The sequence below is a fragment of the Rana temporaria genome, chromosome 11, assembly GCF_905171775.1.
Source record: "Rana temporaria chromosome 11, aRanTem1.1, whole genome shotgun sequence".
Taxonomy (NCBI): Eukaryota; Metazoa; Chordata; class Amphibia; order Anura; family Ranidae; genus Rana; species Rana temporaria.
In genome coordinates this window covers 148,878,106-148,898,408 of record NC_053499.1, presented here as the reverse complement: position 1 = coordinate 148,898,408, position 20,303 = coordinate 148,878,106, and the positions used below count along the sequence as shown (strand labels likewise).

The 20,303-nt window shown below is 45.3% G+C and overlaps 1 protein-coding gene across 1 annotated transcript in view; it reads left to right on the top strand.

Annotated features, from left to right (window-relative positions):
- Positions 1 to 16,723, top strand: part of CRISPLD2 (cysteine rich secretory protein LCCL domain containing 2) — a 66,354-nt gene extending 49,631 nt beyond the window's left edge. The window contains exons 9-15 of the mRNA XM_040329423.1: positions 1,810 to 1,876; positions 3,001 to 3,131; positions 3,235 to 3,278; positions 4,647 to 4,719; positions 7,228 to 7,303; positions 14,092 to 14,225; positions 16,358 to 16,723. Coding sequence (XP_040185357.1) covers positions 1,810 to 1,876; positions 3,001 to 3,131; positions 3,235 to 3,278; positions 4,647 to 4,719; positions 7,228 to 7,303; positions 14,092 to 14,225; positions 16,358 to 16,412 — 580 coding nt within the window. The 3' untranslated portion in view covers positions 16,413 to 16,723. The remainder of the gene's footprint in view (positions 1 to 1,809; positions 1,877 to 3,000; positions 3,132 to 3,234; positions 3,279 to 4,646; positions 4,720 to 7,227; positions 7,304 to 14,091; positions 14,226 to 16,357) is intronic.
- Positions 16,724 to 20,303: the final 3,580 nt, after the last annotated feature.

Sequence of the window (20,303 nt, the reverse complement as noted above, 5' to 3'; positions counted from 1 at the left end):
AAGTTCAGAGAATTTTTGTGTGACCGTGTGTATGCAAGCCAAGCTTGAGCGGAATTCCGTCAGAAAAACCACCCAAGGTTTTTCTGATGGATATTCCGATCGTGTGTATGGGGCATTATGGAACCCCTGCTAGACAACACATCGGCAGTCAATTAGAGAAGAGCCCTGCTGGTGGTCTGTGAGAATGCCCATTACAGCGGTGGGAAGAATCCTCCCTTTACTGGCAGCTAACATGATCATTGGTGTCAATGGCAACTTACCTGAAAAACAAGAAGCTCCACTGGTCCCAGGCCACTGGCTTTGCCGATTCGCATCAGTGCTGGAATTATGTGGAAACAATCAGGCGAGAGGTCAATTCACCATTCAAGGAACCCCTAGAAAGATCTGGATTTAGGTCTCACAGAACCGTGGTTGTGAAAGTCTGGATTGGACAATTGAGTGGCTTGGTGCTCTGGAGCTGTCTCTGGACAGGGAACATACCACCTGAGCAACAGTGACCACTGTAAGCATTTTAAGACTTCATCGTCAATTTTGATTTTCTGGCCTTGACTTTTTATTTTCAGTTTTTACTTTTTACGGCAATAGAGTTTAAGGAACGCTTAATTAATTCCTTAAGCACTAGTTAGCACTTATTTATCCCATATTCAGCGTGATGAATCAGGGCCCACAAAGTTACCTTAACAGCTACAAGGCTTCATACCCTTTTCACCATCATTACCGGATTGGTAAACCCAATTCAAAATGGCTGAACAATGGCATAATTATTGTCTCATGCCCCTTAGATTATAGTAGCACAAGGGGTGCTTGTAAAGTCAAGCTTTGACTGCAGTAGAAGTGATAACCTGGCGGTTAGGACAACTTCTCAACTTGTTCTTCTCCAGCTGAAGTAAAAATGTATAACGCCACACAGACTTCTCTGCGATCAATCATAAAATAATTTTCGTAGTGCCGATTTGAGGACAGAAACAAACATCTGGTCGTTATGCACATAACGCTGTTCTACTCCACCGTATATATATTTAAAGATGAGGGCACATGTGTTAAACATAAACATTAGGATGTTTTCGGCGGGTTTCCTAAGAGCGCAGCATCGGCGAGGACAAAAATGCAATTTTTTACGCCAGCTTTCACCACTTTCGTTGTTAAAAAACTTTGTGTAGTGATGGCTTCACCATGGAGACCTGGGCAAGCAGCATCAGAATAGAGAATGTCAGTCATGAAGGACGGCCGGTGGCTGAGTCATGGGTAGCGGGGGGGGAACAGGGTGCATAAAGCGAAGATTGTTTAAGGAGTCGTTTTATAGCTTCTGAAGGTCTCAGTGCAGAGACAGCAAAATAAACTCAATGTACTTGTAATGCTTCATGCTTAACTTCACACGGCGCAACGATTTCCGAAAATGGATTTGGAATGAAGGGAGGGCCGCCATCTTTAAAGGACAACTCTACTGATTGAGACTAACTGCTGCTGTTGACCTCCTTCTAAAACAAATGCTAGTTCCTGGTTTTCCTGAAGGAACGGCTTCAGTAAAGGTGAAGTTGTCCTTTAAAAGGGAATCAGCTATCCAAATAAGGAAACGATCATTTAGCAAAAAAGTTGTGTTAATTTATGATCTTGCTAACCCTGGAAGTCTATATGGAATCTAACATCAAAAGCATTTATGATTACTGAATTGCCAATTTTGCAAACACACAAATTTTTTTTTATTTTTTTAATTAAAACCTATTATATGATCACAAGCGACAACTTTGTATTCACCAGATTTCAAACTGTTTGCCATTTGGAATAAACCACTGTGTATTCCTCCCGCAGGTATCTCTGCCCGCCAGGTTGTGCAAATAAGAAGGCAAAAGTTTTTGGAACACTTTTCTATGACAGCGTAAGTAGTTCACACAAACTGCAAGGTTTATTTTAGGTGTTTCTAAAACCAACTTTATTTTCTAGTTTTGCATAGAATGGGGAAAATAGCCCCTATCAGGTGTTTATTACTGTTTGTGACCCCCGATGGGGAGATTTAAGCCTATTTGCCCTGATGACCACTGGGTGTTGGGGGTAGGTGGGGCATAGGCGTGGTTTGGGGTGCCGTCAGGAGGGCTGTATGGGGCCCCATGACTTCTAACAGCGGCCCTGCTTACAGGTAAGCCTATAATAAGGCTTACCTGTAGCTACAGTAAATATGCAATGCATATTAGCACATTAAGACATTAATTTGCAGGGAGAATATGTATTTTTTTTGTGTGGATTACAAAGTTTCCCAAAGATAAATATGGCAGCATACATGTATGTTGATTCCTTTTAAGTATGTATTTATTTTCCAAGCCCTGATGAAGGGGGATTGTTTGGACCACCAACAGGGCCGGCCTTAGGTGTTCAGGCGCCCTGTGCAAGCTAATCCTGTGGCGCTCACAGGCTAGGGTTGCCAGCTTTTCTTCAAGCCAAACCCAAACACTTTAGCGGCGCATGGTAAAAAATGTTGTCGGCCTAGGCCAGAATACAGCACTGCCTACACAGGTCACATTCTGCGAGCTGTGATGGCCGCACGGCGCCCCTGTTGTGCATGGCGCCCTGTGCGGCCGCACAGCTCGCACACCCTAAAGGCCGGCCCTGACCACCAAAACCCATTGACTGTAGTTAATCCTTTGATGAATGCCTAAAGGTTTTTTTTTTTGGACTCTTTGGACCTGCCCCTGTTTATGCAGCTTCTTATTTTGGAGAAATAAACTCAACCAGGGCCCTTGTGTCTTACAAAATTGAATTGAAATGAGTATTGTCAATTCTGTATCAGTGATTACTATTATTCCAAGTCTTGCCAAGATTTCTTTGGGAAACAAAAAACAACAAAGAAACTGGCAGAGGTTTTAACCTTTCCTTATTCTATACCAAATTTTTTGTTAGGCCCACAGTTATGTGATGACCACAGTAACAATGTCTTAGTTCTGCTGCATTATGCAAAATTTTGACTTTACCAATTGAAGACTGTTAACAAATTCAATGTTTCTGCAGATATCCAGCCTCTGCCGGGCAGCAATTCACTACGGGGTCATTGATAATAATGGCGGTCTGGTGGACATTACACGGAAGGGCCGTCTGCAGTTTTTCGTTAAGTCCACGAGGAATGGTGTGGAATCTTTAAGGTAAGACATTAGCGTTTGGTCTTGGGTAGCAGTAAACAATTCTCAATGTTTGTTCTCCAATTCGTCTTCTGCACTGATTACTTATTTTGCTTTCCTCCCGCAGTAAATTTAAACCAGCAAATTCCTTCATGGTCTCCAAAGTTACTGGTAAGTGTTCTGGGATAACTGTGTACTTAAAGTCAAATTTTACAAGATGGAAATAACTAAAAAATCAAAAAGAGCAATAGATCACTTTACAAAAATACCACAAAGAGACACAGTGATTGAAATCTGCAACATTGTTTTAAATTAGGCTGGTCACACATGTTGCCATCTGTCAATCTCCTCTATTTTTACCTAAAACTATGTAGCGCCAGAAGCAGATTAAATGGCCCATTCAACATACAGTATATCCAATCAGGAATGCTCCTCTAAAACTCTAAAATACAACCTAAATTGTAACATTTGTAGCCAGATTATCCACTTAAACCCCGGACCATTTTGCTGGCCAAAGACCAGGCCCCTTTTTGTGATTCGGCATTGCGTCGCTTTAACTGACAATTGCACGGTCGTGCGACGTGGCTCTCAAACAAAATTGCCATGCTTTTTTTCCCCACAAATAGAGCTTTATTTTGGTGGTATTTGATCACCTCTGTGGTTTTTATTTTTTGCGCTATAAACAAAAATAGAGCGACAATTTTGAAAAAAAAAAAACAATATTTTTTACTTTTTGCTGTAATAAATATCCCCCAAAAATATATTAAAAAAAAATATTTTTCCCTCAGTTTAGGCTGATACGTATTCTTCTACATATTTTTGGTAAAAAATCACAATAAGCGTATATTGATTGGTTTGCACAAAAGTTATAGTGTCTACAAAATAGGGAATAGTTTTATGGCATTTTTATTAATAATTTTTTCTTTACTAGTAATGGCGGCAATCAGCGATTTTTATCATGACTGCGACATTATGGCAGACACATCAGACAATGTTGACACTATTTTGAGACCATTGTAATTTTTACAGCGATCAGTGCTATAAAAATACACTAATTACTGTAAAGATTACGCTCCAGCCACCAATGTAAGGGGCATTTTTCCCACTAACCACCAATTTATTGGTTTTATCAAGGTTTCTCCAAGGAATGTAAAATACTATAAGGGTAAAAAAGGTTAAAGCTGGCCATAGATGATTCGAACTACGGCCGGTTCAGTGGGGGCTGGCCGAGATTCGAACCATGCATGGTGCAAAATCAACTTGGGTAAAACCAGCATGTCTGATAATCACTGTGTGCTCACTCAACAGGGACCGCTTTCCCCCCTCCAGAAGAAAACAGGAGGGAGGGATTCCCCCATCAACACTGACTGTGTTGATGGGGGAGTTGAGCAATTATCTTTAGCTGTCTTAAAGCCTTTTCTTACTTTATGGCACCATTGGTAGATTTGACTGTTTTTACCTGGGATAGCAGACAAGAATCTTAAGATAATGAGTTCTTGGAGACTGATAATGATAGTGTTTTGTCTTCACTCCTCCTAGCACAGACAATTGACTGTTACTCAACTGTGGCTGAGATCTGCCCCTTCGAAAAGCCAGCTAAACACTGTCCAAGGTAGGCATATTATGGTTGTTTCTTCAGTCTGATATCATAAAAGATTTTCTATCTAAATGGTACATTGGCCAGTTAAATATGTAGGTGGAACATTCTATGGAAGAACTAAAGAATAACTAAGTTAGGTTACAAAACATACGTGTAAAATCCGTGATAGGTGGTGGCAGCTGGGCTCAAGGACCTGTTATTAAAGCACATATATCTCAAATGGAAAAAAACAAATAAAGTATTTTTTCAATGCAACCTAACCCCTATAACTCAACTTACCTCTTAACCCTAAACCTCAACCAGTTTGTTTCTGACCCTAAAGCTCAACCTAACTCCTATCCCTAAGCCTCAACTTACCCCAGCCCTAACCCAAAACTTCAACCTAGCCCCTAGCCCTAACTCTAAACCTCAACCCAATCCCTAACTCTAACCTTAAACCTCAACCTAACTCTTAACTACACCTCTAGGCTCTGGTATAACTCTTAACCCTAAATATCAACCCAACTTCTAAGCCCCATCCTAAGTATCATCCTAATGCCGCGTACACACCATCGTTTTCTGCGATGGAAAAATGCGACGCTTTATGTGCTTTAAAAAAACGTCATTTTTCAAACTTCAATTTGAACAACGACGTAGCATACACACCATCGCTTTTTCACAACGCTCTAGCACAGCGCAGTTCCGTCAATCACGCACGACGTCACTATAAAGGGTCGTTTCCATGCGGAAGACGGCCTCTTTTGCTGATATCGTGTTGCTGCGTGTTAGTAAAAGTTTGGTGAGATACGATTCGTGATTTTCAGTGACTGTGCTTTAAATTTCGTTTTCTTGTCTATAAGCTGAAAAACACCTTAACGAATGTGCTGATTCCATTCTGAACAGTCGTTTTACATGAATGAGCGCTGCAGTCTCCTAACTTGCTTCTGAGCATGCGCGGGCTTAAATCGACGTTTTTACGTACACACGGTCAATGTTTAGAACACAGAAAACGACGTCGGCCAAAAACGACACATAAAATTGAAGCATGCTTCAATTTTTTTCTGTCGTTTTTTAGAAGACATAAAACGACGTTTTTGCCCACACACGGTCAATTAAATTGACGTTTTTGAAAATGACGTTTTTTTCCATCGCAGAAAACGATGGTGTGTACGCGGCATAAGGACCTGTGTCAATGGGCTTTTGTTTGCTTCAAGTGGGTTCTGCATTCTCATATACGTTTATAAGACTGCAAAACCCATTTAAAGCAGGTCCATTGCAAGTCAGAAGAGGTCAACTGCAGGTCGAATGCACCTGTCAATAATTTTAAAATTATCAGAGGTGTCTCAAACTTATGTCTAACGGATGCCATTGACACAAGCCCAAAGTCTTTATCCCCTACCCTAAAAATCTATTTTGTTTCAAACCCCAAACCTTAACTGAACCCCCTAGAGCTGACCATAAACTTTAATTTTACTCCTAACCCTAAACCTCAATCCCTAGACCTGACCCTAAACCCTTAACTCATGACCTCATCTCCAAACCTTAACCCAACTCCTAAGCATAAGCATTAACCCAACTCTTGCCCCTAACCCCAAACCTCAACTGAACCCCCTAGAGCTGACTCTAATCTTCAATTTTACTCCTAACCCTAAACCTCCACCCCTAGACCTGACCTTAAACCCTTAACTCATGACCTCATCTCCAAACCTTAACCCAACTTCTAAGCATAAGCATTAACCCAACTCTTGCCCCTAACCGCAAACCTCAACTGAACCCCCTAGAGCTAACCCTAATCTTCAATTTTACTCCTAACCCTAAACCTCCATCTTTAGACCTGACCTTAAACCCTTAACTCATGACCTCAGCTCTGACCTTAACCCAACTCCTAAGCATAAGCATCAACCCAACTCTTGCCCCTAACCCCAAACCTGCTATAGGCAGCAGCATGACTATACTGTTTTATGTCTGTGCTCAGTAATTTTACAATAACTGTAGGAAAGATCAAGACGGTGAGATTCGTGACTTCAAAGTCCACCATAATCCTTCCTTTGACAATATCACTGCAACAAAAACAATAGCATCACATGTATATTAGCCCCAGTAGTTTAAAAGAAATTTAGGGTTCTAAAATTTACAGTATGCAAACTACTACGGCTAAAATGAAATTACAAGAGCCCTGGCATCTGTACTGAAATGTTGGCTTAGATCCATCTAGCGTTGAGTTTGAGGTCCCCTTATTACGACTGTGTCATTTGCTAGAGCTGAAATCTGGAGCCTCTAAAAGATACGAGAAACTATCCAAGCCACCAACTCTACAGCAGATTTGGATGGAATTAACCTTCAACCGTTCTCAGCCATCATCTTACAGAGCAGCGGAGAATTAAGGGCTTGGCATCCGATACTCCTGATGTAATGGCACATAAGGAACATTAATAAATCTTCACGTTTTTGGAGCCAGAATATATATTGGGAAATATTTTTTTTTTCATGCCATTCTGGCACAAGTGGGAACTTGCAGTAACCTGCCTTATTGTCTTCCAGATTTTACTGCCCAAGTCACTGTAAGGACGAACCTTCCCACTGGGCACCAGTCATTGGCTCCAACATTTATGCAGATGTAAGTGGTATTTGTTTTACTGCTCTTTACTTTTATGGGGTAGCTGTGTGTATGTTGAAAGTTATTATAAAGGGCTGGTGCCAACTTCACACTGAGCCAGTTTCCTGATTTTATATCCAGGATGAGCATGGCCAAAAATGAAGAATTGTTAGCTATTACTTAAAGAAGATTTGCTTCAGGCCATTATTATGTTGGCTGTATACCTGCAGTATATTACTGTAGCACTACCCCCGCAGGAGCTGCTGGAATAATTAAGTTAAATGCTTCCGAGCATGCGTCGACTTGATTCCGAGCATGTTTGTTTTTTGGCAGAAACACAAACTACTGGAAGGAAATCTCACCATTGTGGGAGGGGCAGAGACATAAATTACTGGAGGGAAATCTCACCATTGTGGGAGGGGCAGAGACACAAATTACTGCAGGAAATCTCACCATTGTGGGAGGGGCAGAGACACAAACTACTGCAGGAAAGCTTATAATTGTGGGAGGGGGAGAGACACAAACTACTGCAGGAAATCTCACCATTGTGGGAGGGGCAGAGACAAACTACTGGAAGGAAATCTCACCATTGTGGGAGGGGCATAGACATAAACTACTGGAAGGAAATCCCACCATTGTGGGAGGGGCAGAGACATAAACTACTTCAGGAAAGCTTGTAATTGTGGGAGGGGCAGAGACACAAACTACTGCAGTAAAGCTTGTAATTGTGGGAGGGGCAGAGACACAAACTACTGCAGGAAAGCTTGTAATTGTGGGAGGGGCAGAGACACAAACTACTGCGTGAAAGATTGTGATTGTGGGAGGGGAGAGACACAAACTACTGCAGGAAATCTCTATTCAGATCCAGCCGAAAACATCAGGATCTGGTAACATTTAGGTCATCCAATCATAGGATGATGGTAGATTCGCAGTGGCGGTGCGTCCATAGAGGGCGCAGGAGCGCCACCCCCTCTCGCTCCTGCACCGCCACTGAAAAACAATACATAGATTCATGCATTGCATGAGTCTATGTATTGTCACTGATGCCCAGTATTCAGATGGCCGGCCCCCTGGTGAGCGCCGGCCATCTGAATAACGGCAGCTGGTTGGCTGTGGAAGTGTCTATCAGAGCCAGCGGCTCTAATAGGCTTTCCGATTACAGCCTGAGGGCTGTAATTGGCTTCCAAATAGTTAACCAGGGGGCGCACAGGGTGTGCGTTCCCTGGTTAACACTGACACTCATCTCAGACAATCAGGTTCACCGGATCTGGTTACGGTAACCTTATTGGCTGAAGTGACATCGAGGGCGGGATTACTTGGAGGGATAGTGGAGGAAGATCCAAGGATGGCTGACCGAGAAAGGTAAATGCCAGGCGGGGGGGCAATCTGGCGGCATTTTCGTGGCTAACTGGCGGCAATTGATGGGCACAGTGGCAACAATGGCATGGCACAGTGGCTGCGTTTGGCATGGCACAGTGGCGACAATTAATGGGCACAGTGGCTGCATTTGATGGCATGGCACAGTGGCTGCGTTTGATGGCATGGCACAGTGGCGACAATGTTATGGCACAGCGGCGACAATTTTATGGCCCAGTGGCTGCGTTTGATGGGCCCAGTGGCTGCGTTTGATGGGCACAGTGCGGCAATTGATGGGCACAGTAGCGGCAATTGATGGGCACAGTGGCGGCTGCAATTGATGGGCACAGTGAGGCTGCAATTGATGGTTTTTTTTTTTTTCATTTGTTTGCGCCCTCCCAAAAATTTTGAGCACCAGCCGCCACTGGTAGATTGAATGATCAAGGAATTAGCTGTATAGTTCTAACTGCTCCTTGATCTTCTTGCCTTCCTCCCCATTTCTCGATGTCCTAGAAGAAAAAAAAAAGAAGGAATTTAGACTTGGCTCCTTTGTTCAGTTCATTGATGTGTCCATCTTCGCTACCGATAGCTTCATTGAATTACGTGATAAGCTTACAGCATGTCAATATGATGAGCTATCAATGATTTAGATTGGTGAAGAGTAGGGAGCAAGGTATACAGACCAGCGAGAAGAAATGCTCCTCTCTATATGTGACAAATCGTTAGGCGTGGAAGTCGGGCATTATCGCTGCAGGTGGTCAAAGATTGCTGCAAGATTGGCTGATGTCAAGCAGAAAACAATATGTGAACGCGGCTAAAAAACAAGTGACTTCTAAGAAAGATGCATGTCAGAGTTTTGTAAGCAGTGTATAAATACTGCCAGCTGTTCTCAGTCACCCCCCTCCTCCCCGTGTCGCTGAATCACACACATGGTCTGCATTGTGCACATGTGCTTCGGCTCTGAGCACATGACAGTCCCATTAAAGGATGGAGCAACTCTTAGGAAATCTTCGATAGGATGCTGACCCTGTTAAACCTTGCATTTTGTTTACCAGTTAAATGGGAACTTTACCCACCTGGGGTTCATTTTGATCTTTAAGGAACATCAAAACTTCGTTTTTTTTAGTTATTTTTTATTAAAATAACAAACTTGGTATACTTACCTGCTCTGTGCAGTGGTTGTGCACAGAGCACCCCCGATCCTCCATTACTTGGGTGCTCCGCTGGCGCTCCAGGCCCCTACTCTTTGTCGAGTGCCCCCATGGAAAGATGATATCCATGGGGGCACCCATGTGGACCATCATGACATAGACAGGGCAACTAGACCCCGCCCCCCGCTCCCTCATCACAGCATTTGATTGACAGCAGCGGGAGCCAATGCTACCAATCTGTCCAATGAGAGAGACAGCGGCTGGAGTCGCTGCGCTTGTGCACATTGCTGGATGGGATCGGTCTCAGGTAAGAATAAGGGGGGGACTGTCAGGGGGATCCTGCAGCAGAAAAGGTTTTTTACCTTAAGGTAAAAAAAACTTTGGGCCAGATTCACAAAAGAGATACGACGGCGTATCTCCTGATACGCCGTCGTATCTCTGTGATCCGCCCGTCCTAACTATGCAGCTGATTCATAGAATCAGTTACGCATAGATAGCCCTAAGATCCGACAGGTGTAATTGACTTACACCGTCGGATCTTAGGATGCAATTCTAGGCTGGCCGCTAGGTGGCGAGGCCATTGCGGTCGGCGTAGAATATGCAAATGACTCACGAACGTCCGCGATGCCCGTCGATCTAAATTTACGTAGTTTCCGTAGCGATACGCGTCGTAAAGTTAGGGCTGCCTCCTAGGTGGTCTAAGCAATGTTAAGTATGGCCGTCGTTTCCACGTCGGAATTTTTAATTTCACGTCGTTTGCGTAAGTCGTCCGTGAATGGCGCTGGACGCCATTTACGTTAACGTCAAACCAATGACGTCCGTGCGACGTCATTTAGCGCAATGCACGTCGGGTAATTTTCCCGACGGAGCATGCGCAGTACGTTCGGCGCGGGAACGCGCCTAATTTAAATGGTGCCCGCCCCATTTAAATTAGGCGGGCTTGCGCCAAGCGGATTTACGTTACACCGCCGGAAGTTTACAGGTAAGAGCTTTGTGAATCAGGCACTTACGCTGTAAACTTGCGGCGGTATAACGTAAATCAGATACGTTACGCTGCCGCGGAGCAACGTAAATGTATCTGAATCTGGCCCTTTGAATTTAGAATCACTTTATATTCTTTATTAAGGTAAAAACCCTTCTGTGCTGCAGCCCCTCCCCCCTTTTTCTTACCTGAGCCCGATCCAATCCAGCGATGTGCACAAGCGCTCCAGCTGCTGTCTCTCTCCTCATTGGACAGATTGATAACAGCCATTGGCTCCCACTGCTGTCAATCAAATCCAGTGATACGGGACCAGGGGGCAGGAACAAGTCCCGCTGTCTGTGTCAATGGACGCAGCAGCGGGACTGGGGCGCGAGCCTGCATGGGTGCCCCCAGGGAAAGCGGCTTTCCCTGGGGGGCACCCAATGAAGAGGAGGGGCCTGGAGCACCCCAGAAGAAGAAGGATCGGGGTTGCTCTGTGCAAAACGATTGCACAGAGCTGGTAAATATGGACATGTTTGTTTTTTTTGATAAAGAAAAAACAAGGGTTTAGAACCCCCTTTAACCCCCTCCTAGCTTGTCTGGGTCAGGCTGAAATAGCATACTCACCTTCCAAGCTAATTCAGCACAATCCTGCTGTTATCCAACAAAATTTGCCAAACAAGACCCGTACCGCCATTTTCTTTGCTGATGACATCAGAAGGCTCACCAGATCAAAAGCTGTTAACATAATAGAGTAAATTAGAAAAATACCACATTTGGCCTCTAGATGGAGCTGACGAGCACAGGAAAAAAATACTTATTTACTATGATCATCAGCGCTATCTAGTGGCCGTAATGCAGTTCCTGATTCACGCTAATCTGTAAGAATATGATAATTATAATATAAGTATTAATGATAATTTGAAGTTACAAGGTTTTATAGTAATCATTACTGATGGGGAACGAAGTGGCTTGCAGTGGTCCTGAGAACCTGTGCCCTTCATTTACTTTTCGTAGATTAAAAACAAGTTTTATTTATTGAATAGAATCTATCTCATCCAAAAAAGAAATGTGCCCAGGTCACTTTTTTCCATGACCCCCAGTAGGCATCGCTTGTGAACCTCGAAAAAAAAAAGTCACTCTGCATTCCTTCCCAGCACTTGGCGTTCCGCAGACACAGTCATCAGACTTAAAATACGATTCTTACATCCAGTCTACCTAATACAGCTGGCATTGCTGGCTCTGCCCTTGTATGGGTACAAAGTGCCCTGCCAGCTTGGGAAAAGCCTGCCAAGAGATACGTAGGGAGTAAATAAATGGTAAAAAAAAAACTGTGTACAAATGGGCCTTGGGTTGCATTGGCCATAAAGAAGTTTAAGGGGCTCTTTAACATTGATGCGCTAAAAAACGCAGTATGCATTTTGCAAAAAAATGCATATCGTGTTTTTAATGCATTTCCGCTGTATTTTTGGTGCATTTTCTGCATTCCTGACTCCCAGCATGCACCTGCCACCCAAAAAATGCACAGGGGGGTGTGTTTTTGATGCGTTTCCTATAGAAATCAATGGGAGGTGCATTTTGATGGGTTTTTGAAACAGGGCACCAAAAATGCAGCTTGCAGGACTTTTCAAAACGCACTGCACCCGCAGCGCACTGATGTGAAGAGTTCTATAGGATGTAAAGGAAACTGTTTGATTGGGTTTGTGGTGCGCTTTACAGCGCATCAGTGTGAAAGGAGCCTTACATTTTTACTTGGGTAGTTGAAATACCTACCACTCATGTGCTGAATCTGAGAGAGAGGGAGCTCCATCCTACTTGGACCCCGGGCACCATGTAAACAGCAGCTTCAAGCAGAGATGTTGCTGAAATCCTAATAGAAACGGTGCTGCCTATACTGGTGACTGGTGGGCGTGGTCAGAAAAGGCGTGGCCTAAAGAGAAAAATTGTGACTGAGCATCTGAGTCTGCACACAGTGGCCAGATGGGCTACTTGCCATGTGGAGAGTCAGCCGTGTTAGAGAGATTGCGGTGTGAACATTTTACTCTATGTAGATAGACCATAGGCGTGTGCAGTGGGTGTACCGGATGTGCCTGGGCACACCATAATCACCCTGTGCGCCAGGGCCAATGATAAGGCAGTATAGCCCCAGTATGTCCTATTCATTTAAAGGGGAGGCCCCCTGGCACCGGCTGTACTGCCTTATCATATATACCGGTCCTCTTGTTCCTCCCCTTGCAATGCTGCCGGCTTCTCCTCATTTCCCTCCCTCCCCCGGGTGTGCTGCAAGGGGATCAGTTCTAGCATCTGCGCCCCCATCCTGTCCTCAGTCCCTTTCTCAGTCTTAAACGTAAGACATCAGGGGTCTGTTTAGAAGTCTCCCAAAAGCGCAGTTAAAAAAAAAAATGAAAATAAAAAATTATAGACTTGTTCACATGTGCTTTGCACCCATGGGCATCCGCTCCATAGGGCAAGGGGGGGCAATTGACCCCCCCTGGAAAATCGATAAGGTGTTGAAGAGTCTAGTGGCCGCGGGTTGCCTGAGCGGTCTTGGCCCGGATGTCACACAGGCACAGCGAGCAGAGTGATGCCGCCTCCCCCTCCGGTGTTTATGTGTACACAGGGGGAGGGAACCTGCTGTGCCTGTGCCGCGCTGATGGCTGATCTGAGGTACTGAATGGGATGGGGGAGGGGGGTCCATCTGTGCTGAAGGGGGGTCTGTGCTGAATGGAGGGGTCTGTGCGGAATGGGGGGGTCTGTGCTGAAGGGGGTTCATCTGTGCTGAATGTAGGGGTCTGTGCAGAATGGGGGATCTGTGCTGAAGGGGGGTCCATCTGTGTTGAATGGAGGGGTCTGTGCTGAAGGAGGGGTCTGTACATTCTCTAGGCTATATTTATATGGGCATGGAGTGAAGCTGAATCATCTCAAGAGCTATTTCACACTGCTAGATGACTGCGTTATCGGTTTAAGAAAGGGTTAAATGCGACTGTGTATCACTGCTGCCGAAGCGCCCCCCTCTGGAAAAAAAATCAGCGGACGCCCATGTTTGCACCCTGTCATTTCCGCCATGGCTGCGAAGCATAGCATCATGGCCGAAACGCGTAAACCACTAGCCACTGCCTCTGTTGCTGTGTTTGAACTTCGGGGTGGACACTCTGATGTAATAGGCTGCCCACACCTATGAGATAGACTGTCTTGTTGGAGTGACTACTATGGTATGTGGTCAGGACTGCTCGTCGTTCCGTGGGAGAGGTTGGGTTTCTGGGCTCACTGACGTTTAAATGTTTTTTTGATAGTATCTTATGGTTATAATGAAGTTTGATTGATTTTTCTTTATTTTCCAGACCTCCAGCATCTGCAGGACAGCGGTCCATGCCGGAGTCATAAAGGACGAGGGTGGCGGGTACGTGGATGTCATGCCCATGGACAAGAAGAACCATTATTTTGGCACCAATAAAAACGGCATTCATTCAGAAAGGTAGAGTCTAATTAGCCTCCGATAATGCCTTTTGTGGGAATGGGGGAGGGGGGTTGTTAGTTGCTATGGGGACCTTTAGAGCAATAACATTACAGAAGAAAGGACTCCTATCACTTAGCTTTTTTTTGCGTCCCCTCTGAAATTCATATCAAACCTTTATCCAAGCATGCTAACCAGAAAAAAAAGGGGGGGGGTGTAAGCATGTTTCCCTCTCCACAGCCATGCTAGGCCACATGCCCCCAGCATGGGGTGGGGACCTTGACAGAAGATCCCCCCCTGGCAAAGCACTTTGTCTGCATGTTGATGAGGACAAAGGCCTCTTCCCCATAACCCTGGTGCAGTGGTTGTGGGGGTCTTCAGGTGGGGGGCTTATCGGAATCTGGAAGCTGATTCTATACAGTAGCCCGCTTCTACATACTACCTATTCACAAAAAAGTAAAAAAATAAATAGACAGAAACTTTTAGCCCCAGTAGTTTTTTTTTATTTTAAAGGGGTTGTAAAGGTATTTTTTTGAAATAACAAACATGTCATCCTTACCTCCACTGTGCAGTTCATTTTGCACAGAGTGGCCCCCATCCTCGTCTTCTGGGGTCCCTCGGGGGCTGTTTTGGCTCCTCCCCGCAACAGCTAACCCCTGTTCTGGGAAGTGCTATCCCAAGGGGTAGCTATCCCATGATGGCCACCGACTGTATCACTCGGCCCCGCACCACCTGGCACGGCGCGTCATTGATTTGATTGACAGGGAGCCAATGGCTGTGCTGCTATCAATCTCCAATGAAGAGCCGCCTCAAGCTGGGGGAAACCATCGCGGGATCGCCCCCCATGGAGTTTCGTGGCTCAAGTAAGTAAACGGGGGGGCTGGGGGGCCCGAGAGTGCAAAGTGTTTTTTTCACCTTAGGTGAAAAAACACAAAGCTTTACAACCCCTTTAATGTCAGTTATCCAGGAGTACAGCCTACAGGTGTGCCACTTTAACCCTTAGGCACCAACGGCACGCAAATATGCTGCCTCTTGGCGGCCGGGCCTTGGCGCAGCATATTTGCATGCATTAGCTCCCACCACAGTGACTGGCGGCTTACAAAAAGCTCCCGATTGCATCTTACGATCCCCCATTGAAGAGATTTCCCATTACTTCCTGTCCTAACAGGAAGTGAGGGTACTCTCCCCAATGGGGTCACTGATGGCACTCAAATATGACAGAGATTTCTGTCTGGAGTTGAACAATGAACCATGGAAGTCCACGTCCCATGCTATACTATGATGGACAGCCACGCTGCCCAGTGCCGGTGACTTGTCGTTAAGGTTCCCCTATCAAGATGATTCCTGTAAGGACTGCGCAGGCGCAATCCTTGCCGACGGAAATCTCCGAACCTTGGCTGGCATCCAGGCTCATTCTTTAACATCCCTGTGGATTGGAGGATGTTAAAAAAAGAGCCAGGAGGCCGAGCGAGCGAAGCGAGGACGTGAGGCCGGCTGGCCACTTTCCTTAAATTCCACGTCGCCCTGGATGCCGGCCGAGGTTCGGAGATTTCCGTCGGCAAGGATTGCGCCTGCGCAGTCCTTACAGGAACCATCTCGATAGCCGGAACCATATCGGCAGATCACCGGGACAAGGTCATCCAGTGCCCAGGGCAAAGATTTCCCTTAGGGTTAAGGCAGTGTTTCTCAATTCCAGTCCTCAGGCCCCCCCAACAGGTCAGGTTTTCAGGATTTCCCTCAGATGAAAAGGCTGTGGTGATTACTAAGGCAGTGAAACTGATCAAATCACCTGTGCAAAATAATGGAAATCCTGAAAACCTGACCTGTTGGGGGGGCCTGAGGACTGGAATTGAGAAACACTGGGTTAAGGTCAGGATGCTTCCCATCCATGCAATAAACCATTGCTCCAGGGGCAGCCGCTCCTCCTGCCCACCTCTTGTCCTGGCCTTGCCGCTGCCCAATAGCAATATGCAAGAGGGGCGGGACCAAGCATATCTGAAGTCGCTATTTGCATATTAGATTTCCTTAGGCTTTGGGGCTCTTGAGAAGAAGGGTATGAGGTTCCCTTTAATATGGAAATGACTAAACTGAGGCTTTAGGTACTGAGCGCACAACGCCTTCTAATAATAACAAATCTTTCTTTTGAATTTCAGCATCAGGAATCGGAAAGACGGCAAAGCTTTCCGTATCTTCGCCGTGAAACAGTAACCCGAAAGCCGTGGAATGTCTACATGAACTTTGAGAAGACCAAAAACACCTTCCTCTGTCTGCTCTGCAGAATTGGGTCAAACCACCATCTCCTCCTCCGCCTCCGAACACCAACCCCGGAAAAAAAAATTAAAAAAATAACGCCGCATTCCACACCGGAAAAACCAGCACACGCCACCGCAGCGCCTGCAACCAGCCGGGCCAGGGTGGAATTCTCCGAATTCCAAGACGCTAAGCAGCGGACGTCAGTTCCTGATACCATGCCAAAGAACCGACACTGTCCACGGGGGGCCAGAAGAAAAAAAAAAAAAGCGCCGGGAAACTTGGCTTTCTATGTCTTAAATGCGTTTTGGCAATATCGTATTGCTTCAACGGACGGATTTCGCCTTCAGAATTGGAAAGCGTTCGGGGGAAGTGCTGTGTGTTTTTTTTTTTTATAGAAAGGTTTGTTTCGTGGTGCTTCTCAGTACTGTATATATTTGCCTTTTAAGTTTTGTACTTTTTTGTACTATTTGTATTAATATTATTATTATTGTTATTATTATTATTATTATTAAGATTGATGTTTTTATAAACAGCAGCGCTGGTTTTCTTTTTTTTCTTCTTTTTTATATATATCGGGGTTAATATTTTCACCCCATTTTTTGTATATAGTCTTGACTATGTAACATTAGCAAACGGATGGTGTCTTTATTTACAAAAACATTGTGGTCAGGATTTTAACCCTTGTGCCCCATTTTTATTTCATGGCAAGCATGATCCGGTCCCTGACATTACTCGTTACTGATGTATAGCTAGATTCGCGTAGGGCGGCGTATGTTTGAGCCGGCGTAGCGTATCGCATTCACGCTACGCCGCCCCAAGTTAGAGAGGCAAGTGCTGTATTCACAAAGCACTTGCGTCCTAAGTTACAGCGGCGTAGTGTAAATGTGCCGGCGTAAGCGCGCCTAATTCAAATTGGGAAGAGGGGGCGTGTTTTATGTTAATAAAGCATGACCCCACGTAATTGACGTTTTGAACGTACGGCGCATGCGCCGTCCGTGGACGTATCCCAGTGCGCATGCGTCGGATAGAATGCCTAAGATACGTCGAACACTGCCTACGACGTGAACGTAACTTACGCACAGCCCTATTCGCGTACGACTTACGCAAACGACGTAAAAAGATACGCTTGTTCCGACGTCCATACATTGCATGGGCTGCGCCACCTAGAGAGCAGCTTTATCTTTACGCCGGTGTATGTCTTACGTAAACGGCGTAACTAATTGCGACGGGCGTACGTACGTTCGTGAAACGGCGTATCTTGCTCATTTGCATATTCGATGCGGAAAACAACGGAATCGCCACCTAGCGGCCAGCGTAAATATGCACCCTAAGATACGACGTCGTAGGAGACTTACGCCGCTCGTATCTTAGCCTAATTTAAGCATATCTGGTTTCCAGAATACGCTTAAATATACGACGGCGCAGATTCAGAGTTACGACGGCGTATCTACTGATACGCCGGCGTAACTCTCTCTGAATCTGGCTAGTAATGCGTGTACATAGTAGCAGTTCTGAGCAGGACATAAAGTCCCTTTTTTTTTTCTTCCACACACCTGTAAATAATTACCACAGTCTTTTGGTTGATCGGTGATTAACGTATATCTATAGCCAAAACTATTTTTGGAAAAGAGTAGAGCGTTTTTTTTTTTGCCTGTGTCCCATTGGGGAGATTTGCCTTCCCGCCACATCTGGGACAATTGCAATCAATGGCCCGGATTCAAAAAGAATTGCGCTCTATTTGCGGAGGCGCAGGGCAACGATTTTGCCCTGCGCCCCCGCAAATATTTTGCGCTGCCCTCGATTCACGGAGCAGTAGCTCCGTAAATTGCGAGGGCGCGTGCCGGAAAAAATTGCCCGGCGTAAGCGCGCGCAATGTAAATGATCCCGCCGGGGGCGGGAATCATTTAAATTAGGCGCGCTCCCGCGCCGAGCGTAGAGCGCATGCTCCGTCGGGAAACTTTCCACGACGTGCATTGCGGCAAATGACGTCGCAAGGACGTCATTTGCTTCAAAGTGAACGTGAATGGCGTCCAGCGCCATTCACGATTCACTTACGCAAACGACGTAAAATTCGAACGTCGCGACGCGGGAACGCCGGGTATAGTTTAGCATTGGCTTGCCCCTGCTATTAGAAGGGGCAGCCTTACGCTAAACACGCCGTACGGAAACAACGTAACTTGCGTACGCAGGGGGCGCGCAACATTGTGAATCGGCGTAAGTATGCAATTTGCATACTATACGCTGACCACAATGGGAACGCCCCCTAGCGGTCATCGCAAGAATGCAGCCTAAAATCTGCGTGGCATAAGAGCCTTATGCCACGCAGATTTTAGGCTGCAGTCGGCGTAACGAGTTCTCTGAATCAGGAGAACTCGTTACCCCGGCGCAAGTCAGCAATTGCGCTGCGTAACTATGGTTACGCAGGCACAATTGCTTACTGAATCTGGGCCCATGTAATTGAGAGGGTGATTCTCTCAAGTAGGGACACAGCAGAAAAAAATCTCATAGATGTTTCAACCCTTTCCCATTCCATCTAAAACAAAAAAAAAGTGTTGGCTATAGATACACTTTAAAAGAAAACGCACACACACACAAATCTTCAAAGCAGCAAGTCTGCAAGATATACACAAAGGTACCTAGAGCGTTGAATACATGTCTACCATTGCATTTCAATCTCTTAAAGGGCCAGTCCACCCAAAACTGATGTTTCACTGATTAGTAGCTCTATGAGAAATGCAGAACCTGCAACTAAGGTGGGGAGATCCTGTTACCGTTTTGTTACTTGATATTTTTTTTGTTACAGGTATTATGAGCTAATGGGTGTTTCACCAAAATATTGGGTGGACTGGCCTTTTAAAGAATCCCATGGCTATAAAGAAGTCTGTTCCAGGCTTGTTGGACATCATCAGTGCAGTGTATGGAAATGCCGGGTGTTTCCGTTAGCTTTTTGGTGCTAAACAAATTGGCAGGGTAGCGAAGGAAAAGCAAGCATGTCCTGTAGACGAGGAGGAAGGAATTAAAAAAAAAAACCTGTTGCTTTGACCTGATGTTGACTAGCAATCCAAATGGTGGGAAGGAGGCGGGGCAGTGGCACCAGACCATCCGAAGTGCAGTTTCTGAAAAGTGTTGGCTCTCTCCCTTTGTAATGCAGGGAAGGTGAGGAGAGTCTGTGCATTAATGATCTTTTGGCACATAGACAATTTTCCTGTATACATGTTCGGCTCTGTATTTAGCAGTTTGGTTGGAGATGGATGCCTTAAGGCTGCATTCACACCTAGGCGACAAAACGCCTGAAGCGCGACGCTACAATACGCTGGAGGGGAGAAATAACATGATTCTCTATGGAGATGGTTCACATCTCCACGCCGAAACGCCGAACGCCTGAAGCTCAAACAAGTCCCGGACCCTTTTTTGTCGCGGCATATCGGGCGGCTTCGGCGTTCTCCATACCCGACAATGACCTATACAAAACCGCGGCTAAAAACGCTGCGTTTTGTCGCGGTAAATCGCGGTAAAAAATGCCACAATTTGTCGCGGTAAAAAACGCCGCAAATCGCCTACGCCTAGGTGTGAATGCAGCCTTAGCTCAACCTAATCTCTGCGAGATGCTGCGGGTGCCGCTTGTTAATTTTAGACATGTGCAGAAAGAAAAAAAATAATAGTTTCGATTTGTTATTTACATAAATTTGTTTAATATGTTTTGGGAAATTCGTTTTGTTTATTTGTTTTTGAATCTATTCGAAAAGTTTTTGACTCAATCTCAAATAGTTTTTCGAATTGGTATAGTTTCCAAATTTGAAAAGTTTTCCAAAATCGAAAAAGTTTTCCAATTCGAATCGTTTTCCA